This window comes from Solanum stenotomum, chromosome 6 (genome assembly GCF_019186545.1).
Source record: "Solanum stenotomum isolate F172 chromosome 6, ASM1918654v1, whole genome shotgun sequence".
Lineage (NCBI taxonomy): Eukaryota > Viridiplantae > Streptophyta > Magnoliopsida > Solanales > Solanaceae > Solanum > Solanum stenotomum.
Window position 1 is genome coordinate 58,002,545 of NC_064287.1, and position 12,237 is coordinate 58,014,781.

At 34.5% G+C, this 12,237-nt stretch overlaps 2 protein-coding genes and 1 pseudogene across 2 annotated transcripts; 1 reads left to right on the forward strand and 2 right to left on the reverse strand.

The window, feature by feature from the left end:
* Positions 1 to 529: 529 nt before the first annotated feature.
* On the reverse strand, positions 530 to 11,003 carry LOC125869037 (10 kDa chaperonin, mitochondrial-like). Its single transcript, XM_049549593.1, has 4 exons — positions 11,000 to 11,003; positions 2,023 to 2,135; positions 923 to 1,062; positions 530 to 832 (listed from the first exon to the last, which is right to left on the reverse strand). The coding sequence occupies exons 2-4, from the start codon at positions 2,125 to 2,127 to the stop codon at positions 784 to 786; spliced, it is 294 nt and encodes a 97-aa protein (XP_049405550.1). The 5' UTR covers positions 2,128 to 2,135; positions 11,000 to 11,003; the 3' UTR covers positions 530 to 783.
* Positions 2,882 to 8,621, forward strand: LOC125868978 (protein trichome birefringence-like 16; annotated as a pseudogene).
* LOC125869036 (uncharacterized) lies at positions 9,775 to 10,991 on the reverse strand. Its single transcript, XM_049549592.1, has 3 exons — positions 10,644 to 10,991; positions 10,072 to 10,511; positions 9,775 to 9,839 (listed from the first exon to the last, which is right to left on the reverse strand). Exons 1-3 carry the CDS (start codon positions 10,914 to 10,916, stop codon positions 9,788 to 9,790), a joined length of 765 nt encoding a protein of 254 aa, XP_049405549.1. The 5' UTR covers positions 10,917 to 10,991; the 3' UTR covers positions 9,775 to 9,787.
* Positions 11,004 to 12,237: the final 1,234 nt, after the last annotated feature.

Below are 12,237 nucleotides of genomic sequence, written 5' to 3' on the forward strand. Positions count from 1 at the left end.
TATTTTATTTAATACCGCCTACCAAACTGGTCCTAAGGATATATCGGACAAAGTTTCTCTGCCCACAAGATCTTCTATTGATGGTCAAGCCCCCAAGAGTCTATCAAAGATAGTTTCTCTACCCCGCCCACAAGATCTTCTATTGATGGTCAAGCACAGAGAGTCTGTCAGAGATAGTTTCTCTACCCCGCCCACAAGATCTTCTATTGATGGTCAAGCACCGAGTCTGTCAGAGATAGTTTCTCTACCCCGCCCACAAGATCTTCTATTGATGGTCAAGCACCGAAAGTCTGTCAGAGATAGTTTCTCTACCCCTATGATAATTGCCTAGCATGGAGAGACTCTACAGATCTTTTGCACCACATTAACAGTAACAGCCACAGCCACCTAGCTAACAGACACCAATAATAATCAAATAGCAGTAGCTTCATAAAGGAGCAGACCAAATTTAGGCCACCATAAAAGACAACTACAATAATTACTTATTATTACTAGCCTTATCAATAAACTGGACTCAGAAGCTAAGGGCAGAAAATAGTGTCATCATTTTTCAATTGATCACCATTGGCATTTGCCATATAACATAATGTGTTAGCCACAATCTCCTCAATTGCACAATACTAAAAGAACAGTTATTCAACTATCATTGCATTAGATATCAAACACATTGTCAACAATTCAACGATTCGAATGCTTAAACCAAAAACATCCTTGAAATTAACCTCCCCAACCCCCTTAAATGAACCTCAACAGCGCGAATGAAAACTCAAATGTTATAGATGCTCAGTCGTGCAGTGTCCCCAAAATGTCTTCATCCCGGTACAAATGAAACCTGCCACAAGATCATCAAGAATGGTTAGAAAGCTGAATAAGGCTTTAAGCCTTTAGAACAACACAAGGACAGTTAACAAAGTGCTCTCACTCTTTCTCCCCCAACTTGACTTGAGTACCACCATACTCAGGCAACAAGACGGTGTCACCTTCCTTGACAGCAGTAGGGATTAAGTTCCCTGTCTTGTCATGAAGTCCTGGCCCAACAGCTACCACTTTACCGGAATTCAGCTGAAATTAACAAGACTGACTTGATTACACTTGAAAACACAAACACTAACAGATCAAAATTTATAGCTCAAATTGGGTTGCATATCCAAGATAATATAACTCTAACAACAACTCAATCAATCAACTTCTTAACCAAACTTGAACACACACACACCAAAATATCCCAACTTTAGCTAAAATTGGAATATCCACTTTAGAGTACACTAACTCAGTCAAAGACAAGTTAAAATCATTCAAGTAAATCTTCAACATCAGTCAAATTGCTCAACAAATTCTACAGGTCCTCCAAATTTAGCACTTACAATACACCAGAATATTCCCCATCACAATTTCAACTCAACCGTCTACATGACCACCACTTATTTACACCGACCCAACTCGAACCCCTTTCATTCAGATACTTGAGAAATGACAAGTCTTTCAAAACTAAATGTTCTCTAAATCTAACACTCTTTCAACCTATGGAATCAATAACCAAATTATGTTGCCAGATAAACCAAAGGAGTTTCAAATACTTATTTGTAGAGGTTTCTCAAACTACATGTTCTCTAAAGTCACAAGACAAAAGATCTCAACTTTAGCAAAACACCAACCAATCAAAACTCAAAAGTGTCTCACAATCAAATATAAATCAGAATTGGCTACGAAAATCTTCAATACTATATGTTAAGCTTAAAATGGACCCATATGAGTCAAATGCTCAACAAAATCTAAAATTTAGCACTTGGATTAATCCAAAAAACCAAAATAGTTGAGTTCTGAGCTCGGCTAAGTAAACCCAATTCATTCGGATACTTAACAAAGCAGAACCTTTTTACAAAATTAAATCTTGTCTAAATTTCACACTTAATCTACCTAATGGAACCAATCAAATGAAAACAACAGACTATGATGAATCTAACAGAGATCCATTTACCAATTTCAATCGAACATTCCAACAAATTACTCAAGGTTACTGACCTTAGAGGACTTCTCAGGGAGAAGAATACCGGCACTTGTTTTAGCAGGAGCTGTAATTTTCTCGATCAAAACCCTGTTAAGTGTTGGGATCAAACGTTTCGCCATGGCTACTGCTGAAGATTTTGCTTTTCTGCTGTACGTGGAAGAAGAGAAGAGAGCTGGATGAAACTGGGATTTTATATATGCACAGATTTGCGTAGAAGGTTCTAGTCTCAGGGTTTTAAAGTCCTTTTCCTGATATTGGGCCTTATCATGTGGCCCAATTTTATTATCTTTTTGTTAATTTTAATTGAGTAACTTTCACATATAGCAAACAAAAAAATCATATTTGTATGCTATAGCAAAGTTTGCATAATTGCGCTTCATAGCAAACATATATATGTATAATTCGCTATACATATACAACTAAAAGCTGTCTATTTCGCTATACATATATATAAAAAGAGCAATTGTATAATTCGTTCACTTTATACAAACAGAAACGCAATTTATACACTTCTGTTGTATAAAACGAGAAAGAGAGAAAGGCACAAGAGAACTGGGCAGGAGAATATTTTTATTGTATAATTATAAGTGTATATGACGAATATATATGTATTTGCATGTGTAAATACAATTTTCTCTCGCTTTATACAAACAGAAACGCAATTTATACACTTCTGTGTATAAAGCGAGAGAGGAGAACACAGAGGGAGTGAGCGAGAGAGGAGAGTGGCGAGCGAGAGTTTGAGGGAGAGAGACGCTGACAAACAGTTTGCTACAGGACACAATTAAATCAAAGTGTGGTTATACCATTTAATTTGAATTATTAGTTTGCCATTATATACAATTTTATTAGTAGGCTTCAAACCAGCAAGAAATTTCACACCCATAAATCAAATAGTAGACAATGTGAACGGAGAAGGTCAGGGGATCTATCACCATTGTTCAAAAAAGGTGATTTTTTAATACTTTTTATCTTCATGTCTGGTAATTTAATTGTTGATTTTGTTATAGAAGAAACTGAAAAAGGATTAAAGTTTGTATTTTTTTTAATAAAGAATTGTGAAATAAAATGTTCTCTGTAATATTGTCATTTTGGGACTTTTATTGAGCCGAGTGTGTATCGGAAACGGACTCTGATTTGCGTACACTAGTGGATTGTTGCTGCCATGTTGGGAGTAGCTTGAGGATAGGAATCAGTCAATTGGGTTTTCTTTACTCTTTTACTTTTTAGTTGTTTTCAGTTATGTTTTAGTCTGCTCCTAATTTATATAATGCTCTTGCTGGTAAGTTAAATATTTATTCTCTTTGTTTTTTGGTAATTGAATTGATTTTGTTATAGAAGAAGTTGAAAAAGGATTAAAGTTTATATTTTTACTAGTAATAAAGAATTGTGAAATAAAGGACAAAACTTGATTTGGATATGTTGTTTTCTTGTGTTTAGTTATGGAATTGGTGCTTTCTTTTGGCTGTAATGTTGCCAGCCATTTGAGACTATCTTTCAGAAAGTTAGCTTTAGGATAGGAATCTGTCAAATGGTTAAATTATATTTTTGGTTCTTTTCTGTTATGTTTTAGTATGTAACTAATTTGTATAATGCTCTTCTTGTAACATACTTGATTCACCAGCAAATGGTTTCATAGAATAAAAAGATTATGCTATGAAAGATTGACCAAGTCCCATACCTCATGTGGTTGTGACCTTGTGACAGTTCACAAAAGTCATATAGTTTCTTCCAGAATCAAAGAGAAAATTATAGGAGCAACACAAGAAAGATAATGACCACTTTGAAAGCTGGATGCGACATATGATATGCATAATTTGACATCCTGAATTGTTAAGCTGAATCCTTATGAATAACTTGAGAGGCGAGATATAAATACTGTTTTACATTGAAACGACTAATTCTTAGATTCCTGTGACTGTATACATGGCTCCCGCCTTTCATTGTCGTCGTTTTAGAGGTTCAAAGAGTTGATAGAAGCTCTGTTAAATTTGAATATTTTCAACCTTTTTGTCTGATTTAATAAAGTACATTGTATTTGAGTGCTTGAGTAGTTATCTTGACATGGTTCTTCGTTTAAGCTTCTATCATTTAGTTTCAAGAGCCCAGACCTGTGAAAGTTGTGGCTAAAATCTTGATGGTGGTTGTCTGAATGTCCCAGATGTCCTTCACTTCACCCATGTACAGAAGCTCATTTGTGTTGTAGCGGAAGAACAGCAGCAACTCACAAGTATATCTCTACTTGGAGTGTGCATTGAAAAATGAAAGGCGGAAATGTTGGTAGATTTTTGGGAGGACAGTTCTCCTTCTTCCTGTCTGCTCTCTTATTTACAACCATATTTCTTTGGTCCTGGGAGAAGAATCCACTTCTTACTAACTTACTGTCAGCACAAGATCAGTTCATAATGCAGCCCTCAGGTTTGTACTTGATTGAAACCTTGTGAGTATTAATAACATGTCAAAGTTGTATATTTACACTAAAGACAAAGAAGATAATATGAACTTAAAAGTCGAGAGATCTTGTATTTTCTTCCAGTCACCTTTTATCTTTTCTTGCACCCATAGTTCTGTATCAAAAATCAAGCATTTAACCATACTCTTAGTTATGTCTTATTCGAATGGGACGCTTTGATGGGAGGATATTTATGCAGTCGTCTACTGATAATTAGAATAGTAACTGGCCTTTTTCTTATCCGTTATGAATAATCAAAGAAAATATTAGAAAATAACCTTGCTTGTTCTAATTGACAACTAACGATCCACTCCCACCTTGATCGTGTAATTCTGTATCCTGATAATCCCTCATTCCCCTCCAATTTAATTTATTTTACTTAAATAAGACACCATGATAGGAGAGGGCGGTGATTAGATGGAATGCTCACGTTGAAGCTTCATTCCTTCATGTATGTCATTGATATACTGTTATTAATGAATTGTGCGGGACCAGTGCATGGTTGAGCTTAGTAGTTAGTATCATAACTAACTATGGTACTTAGCCTCTCATTTCCTCGGAACAATCTTTTGCTCAGCTTTTCCAACGAAGATATGATGGATTGACCACAGCTACATGCCTATCTGATCATTTTGATAGATATTTTTAATTAGCATATTTGCCTATTCTTCTGGGGCAGCATACTTGCCATTGAGTTGATTTCCCCCTTAACTCCAATTTGGATGTCTTCATTCCAAAAAAATGAAGTGCCTATTATTGGTTCTAATTAAGTAACCGTGCTAAAGAAAATTAGTTATATGAGAGAAGAAACTAAAAGAAAATCAGTGCAACAGATACAACACTGCCAAGGAACAATTCTTTTTAAACTGTGAAAGTTTATGTGTCTTTGGACTTACCTCGCTGTTTCTGAAGCTATAATCTGTGTGACTTTATTTAACTCTCTTTTCCTCTTATTTAGTGTTTATAGCGCTATTATGTGATGCTATGTAGCTGTGGCTTATACCCGTATCAGTAAAGCAGTGATCAGTAAATTATTTTTGAAGTAATCTTCGCTATTTCTATTCTTATTGTTTTGTATCTCTTATTGTAGATATTTCAGTGGATGAATCTGCAGTATCATTGAGATCAAACAAACAAATAGTGGACGAGCATTCAAAATCACAAATAGCAGAAGGAAGAATAGAGGAAAATAGATTGGAAGTATCTGATAGTTTTGTATAAGAATGTCACAGTTTCTCCTTCCACTAGAAGGAAAGACAAAAAAATCATGACTTCCCAATTAGAGAGAAAAGGTAATGTTTCTGTTTGTTTTTCATTATATTCAAAATTGATATAGTAGACTTTTCGCTTTTCCCTTCAAGACTTTCCTATTTTTTTGCCTTGATGAATTGTTATAAAGCACATTGCCAGCTTAGAAAATATTTTAAAGAGCCAATTACCTTTGGACTAATCTGTTTAAATGTTTTGCAAGAATTCGATATCTTCTTTTGCTGGATCAGTATTACCATATTATGAGATCAATTACAAGAATAAAACCTTTTTAGGAAAAGAAAAGGGGAGATGCAATGCACATATTAGGTTGAGAGGAAGAGTTATAAGTTCTAATTTAACATAAGTGCAGAAATGTTCTGACCGACAATAGTTATAATTTGAAACAAATTAATTCTATTTTAAACCAATTGTACCAAAGATTGCCCAAAATACTTTTTGCTTTTAAGCATTACTAAAACCACGAGGCCACAACAATGGAAAAAAAGAACTGATCCCAAAATGATCACTTGTACCATGAGTACAGTTCATGTTTCTGTCAAAGTAAATAAACCTCTTTATTACATCCTACCAGAGAAAATGTGAATGAGATTGCACCCAATAGTGTGGCCTAGTGGTCGATGAATTGGAGGAGAACCATGAGCGCTCGGGTTTAAATCCTGGAGGGAGTAAAAAAAGAAATCAGATGATTTCTTCCCATATACCTAAGCCTAGCCATGGTGGTAGAGTTACTGGTATCTGTGCTGGAGATGGAGGTAGCAAGTACCCAGTGATCCATTGTGTTGATAATACATAATGTACCAATTAGGAGAAATTGCTGATTTTGTACCATTGCATCATAAAAGTTTATGTGCTTCAGCTGGTAAGTCCTAAATGGAGCCTGTCTAACCCAGGATAATCTTACCAGAAGAAATTTCCAACTAGCCAACATATGCTACATGTGTTTTTCCAACACAGAGACTATCCATCATTTGTTCATCCGTTGCCCAACTGCAACATACATTTGGAACATGTTTCTAACTTGGACTGAGATGGACTATGCCACATACTGTCAGAGATGTTTATGAATCCTGGGCTCTAGGGAGGTTGATAAAGCCATCAAGAGCATCTGAATTGTGGTGCCTGCTTGCATTTTTTGGTGTATTTAGACTGAAAGGAATCATAGATATTTTTGATGAAATATCAACTCCGAGAGGCTCCCTAAAATCTGACATCTTCTCTCTTTTGTAATTTCTGCATCTTCTAGATTCCTTTTAATGATATATCACTTATTTCATTAAAAAAACTGCTGAATTTTACCTTTGAATCTTTAACGTTCTTTCAGTTTGTTTTCGACCTATTATTCTTCTAACTTTTACAATCTATGAGATTTTTCAAGTTTAGTTCTGATATTGGCTTGAATATTTTTTATTTAAGGGGTAAGGAAAAATTCTTCCAAAATCTTTAGCTGTTGTACATCTGAGTTTTCTAATCTGATGGTTACATTTGACGTTTCATCTGAAAGACTAAATGATTGATATTGTATCCTCATTTTCCTGTTCTTTTTTTGCAGCTTGCAATTTTGCTAGAGGCAGGTGGATTGCAGAGAGAAGGCGACCATTATACTCTGGGTTTAAATATAAGCAATGGTTATCAGATATGTGGGCTTGCAGACTGACCCAACGTACAGACTTTTCCTATGAGGGATATCGTTGGCAACCTTAAAATTGTGAAATGCCAGACTTTAACGGCTCAGAATTATTGAGAAGGTATACATCAATTTTTTCCTGATCATTGAAATTTTTGACTCAGGTGCAATAGAGAGAGGTGGGGAAGTATATGTCTCCGAAGTTTGAATTAGTTGCTTAGTTTGGATATCACCACACACTGATATTTAGAAGAGGCAGTTTTGCAGCCAACATTGTGGTCCCGCATGTGCTATGAGGTAGATAGGAAAAAACATAGTAAAAGGTGTTACAAAGAGATGAGATATTAAAAAGGCACACCTGAATCAATTATTTTGAGCAGATTTTACATTTACTGCTTCAACCCCTTAGTGTAACTTCATTTCAGAATGCAGGACAAAACAATTGCTTTTATTGGAGATTCACTTGGTAGACAGCAATTCCAGTCTCTCATGTGCATGGCTACCGGTGGTGAGGACATGCCTGAAGTTGAAACTGTAGGATGGAAGTATGGCTTGGTCAAACCACGTGGAGCTATACGCCCTGATGGATGGGCTTATAGGTTTCCAAACACAAACACCACAATTTTGTATTACTGGTCAGCAAGTCTTTGCGGTATAGAGCCCTTCAATGTTACAGATCCTGCCACAAAGTCTGCCATGAACTTGGATCAACCTCCTGCTTTTCTGAGGAAATATCCTGTGACAATACTATTCCACTTACTAAAGGAAATGAAGTCCAGCAAGAGGAATCAAGTGATCCAGTTATTGGGGATGCTGTGAAGGTCACAAAGGTTAAGTTATTGGACATAACAGCTATTTCTGAACTAAGGGATGAGGGTCATATATCTCATTACAGTTTAAAAGCATCAGAAGGTATAAACGACTGATTGCATTGGTGCCTACCCTGCATCCCTGACACGTGGAACGAACTCCTGTATGCACAACTTTAGTGTTTATAAAATCTGCTGAAAAAGCATGAAGCTCATCCAACTTGACCAATGTTGATGACCTGTCACTCATGTTTGGTCCAATTCAGCCTACTCACTTGTGCATTCTATATTATTCTTTTTGTAAGTAGAGTTATTCATATACCAGGAAAGAGAAACAGCTATTCCCAAGTCAAATCAGAGACAAAGCAAGATGCAAATGCAATGCATTATATGGGTTACAATGCTTCATCTGCAGAGAATACTGAAGCTGCTGCAGTACTTGAACGACGTTCATGACTCTTTTGTGATTTTTTGTGAAAAGTTTCTTCCTCTGTAGGCTTATTCATCAGAATATTAGGAATTCTTAGTTTGAAGCTCCTTGTTCATAACTTTTGGGATTTATACCAATTGCGTATATTCATTAATAGGTGTTCTTTAGAGATTTAGTCTTGATAGATTCAGTGTTGTAACAACATTATGATTTATTATTCATCAATACATGTTTATAATACGTTGCTAAAGTATTTTTGGGCTTCCATTCAAGGCTTGTATTCTCCTTTTGACCTTCTTAACATTGAGCATGTGTCAGACTCTTTGCATCGTGTTATCTTGTGTTGCTAATAAACAGTCATTACCCACAGGTATATGCCACTTTTCTAATTGAATCTTATCTAATAAAGTTAGTCAGTGTTACAATCAACACACATTGCTCAAGATTAATTATTCAAGAAGAGAATTTTTTTAACAACCATGTTCTTATTTCATGATTGTTCATGTTATGTTATTTTATATTTTCTTCTCTATAACTACATTTCGCTATAACAACCAATTAAAAAGGTATCGTGACAAACGATACTATTATAGAGAGGTTTGACTGTAGTAGATGAAATGAAGTAAATAAATTAATCTTACTGGATTTATCTCATGGAGGTCAATGGTGAAAGGGAAAGTCATCCATGTCTTTTGAATCTACTCAATTCAATTGACTTCCAAGTCATATAAGCTTCCTAGTTTTGACTGTCATTTTCTCAGAGCAAGTTTCTAACTTCATTCAAATTACTTTTTCCTCATTCACCATTTTTCCACCACTAAATTTTGATTTTCCAATGTTAATTATCTTTGTTCTTGAAAGAACAACTAGTCCTTTTCATGTATACCTCTTAACAGTAAAACACGCGTTTTCTTTTCAAAACTATGAAAAAAGATATTGAGCCGATTCTTCGGAATGATGGAGAAGAGTTCTGATATATTGATGATGGTCAGTACAATAATAATCAAATTGTAGATGAAACATTACTGCAATAGCTGTTAACTTTTTCCTATAGGCTTTGCATTTACAAGACCACAGTGACTATTATAGAACTTGTGCTGGAGTGTTACATGCAGAAACCACACATATTTTCACCTTTATTGTTCTAAATTATGGTGGCTATGTGTTGTATTCTTCTATTTGTTCTGCTAAACTAAAAGAAGCATCCTCTTTGTTTCCTCTCTGTGCAGTTGCTTTCAACCAGCCTGCAAATATCAGGTAACACAAGTTAAATTTAATACAACATACTCCATGTGACCTATAGGTCACCGTTTGAGCCGTGAAATGTGCTTGTGTAAGGGTAGGCTACCTACATCACACCCCCTTTGGGGTGCGACCCTTCCTCAGACCCTACGTGAACACATGATGTTCCCTGCACCGGACTGTCCTTTTTTTTACTGACTTCCTATTCTCTAAGGGGAAAAGTTTAACTTTTACCTGTTTTTGCTGGTGCTATTAGCACTCATGCTTTTCTTGATACTTCTGCTATACTTATTCTCTTTTATAACTACATACATAATCTTCCACCAGTCCTTATTCACAGATTTCTCTGATTCATCAACCGATGTTTTCGATGAAACTTTTGAGTAGTTCCTTGTCTTTAGTTTCTTCTTGCTACCTATAGAGGTAGGGAGGAACATTTTCAGTAAGAAAACCCCACTATCCATGCTTTCACTTCTTGATATTTGACTCCTTTTCAAAGTTTTTCTCTGTTGTGGCATTCTAGCCTTTTGATTTGTCCCTCCTACTATTGTAGCTTGTTGGCACTCTTTTATCCTTTCTTGATCATCAACAATATCTTTCAATGACAGTTCAAAAGATGACTCTGGCAAGTCTTGAATCATCTCCATGAGGTGCCTCCTACCACTCTTGATCACCTATAGACATAGACGGAACATATCGAGGTGAAAAATCACAACAAATATGTTATGTTGAAACTCAAATTTTTCAAAATAAGAATCTAAAGGCTAAACACAACAAATTTAAATCCTGAATACGACTCTAATCACCTGTAATCTTGATCCGGGAAAAGGATGGCCAAAATAGTCATAACATGGAGTAGATGCTTGAGTTTTGGTTTCACTTAATGCCCTTTGAGTCATCCATAAAGGTGGAGAACAAGGAAAGTTGTCATTTGTGATATTTTCAAACGTCTGAAACTCTATATCATCATGTTTTTGTTCATTGTATGGTTGAAGTGTTGTTGATAATTTGTTGCCTTGATTGTAAACACTTTTTGATTCAAGAAAAGGGTCTAAAATGTGAAGATTATCTTGTGTCATGACTCTAATTTGAATTCAAGAATGGTTTAAAATTTAGATTAGACTAGCAAATTGAATTCTAATTTGTTTGGAGTTCAAGAAACAAGATTTATGGTTATATGTATAATAGGGTGCAAAAGACTTTGTCAATGCCATTTTCTACAAGAAAAAATGTATCTCATTTTCAAAATTCTACCACTTGTGACTTATAAAGTCTTTCTATTAGTCAAAAACTCTGTTCTTTCATGGAATGAAAAATTGGCCTTTTTTTTTTCTTTAATGTAGAATTTAATGAAACGTAAGTGAAGGTTCTAAGACATTAGGCGAATTTTACATCGGAATGTGAGAGAATAGTGAAGGTCTTTATAAGACATTAAAACAAGGTCACATGGTACGCACATTTGTTGGACTTAATGATGGTGTAGCTCCAGGGACAAATTTGTAAGATTTGTTAGGGCAAAGCTGATAATACATGTCATGTGCTTGAATTATGACAAATTTGTTTTTCGATTGGTGTAAGGTCTTTTACAAGATAGATTTGTTTAGGCCAAAAGATTACTCACGTTTTGATGCTACATCAAACTATATTATTTTATTATTATGAAGTAATAAAGCAATTAAAATATACTATAACACAAGATTAAAATATATATATAAATTAACTACGGATAAATGATAAAATAAATGCAAAAATATACGTATTATATATTCATATTTGACATAAACACTTAGTACATATAATTCTATGTTTAAGTGGCAACTAACAAGTGTCTAAAGCTCAAACCTATTAATCGAGACGTTGAGTTAAATTTAAAAGTTGAACGCATCAAATTTATTCATACCGCACTATTGATCTTGTTCCTTAGGAAAGAGTTTTTTAAAAAAAAATAGGGGAGAAAAATTCTAAATGTTATTGAAAAATTGACTTTGTTGCATCACTTTATTAACTCCTACAGTTTAATACTTTCTATACATGTAAGTCATATGAAATTTCCTCTCATAAACTTTTTGACTGACTTGTCAAATTCATCTTTTAAATAATTATATACGGTTAATATATAGGAAAAATTGTATGAAATAACAAATTATTAATTTAAATTAAATGTTATAGCCACAGTTTATTTTATTTATAATTCACAGCAAATATCCCATTTTTTTGTCATCTGATTCGGTATACAATTAGCCATTTTCGGTATACAATTAGTCATTTTATACATTTCAATATAAAATGCGTTTATATTTGTATAAAGAAAAGTGTATATACAAATATAAATACATATATTTTCGTCCTATACACTTATAATTATACAAATACATATCTTATTATATAAATTACAATGTA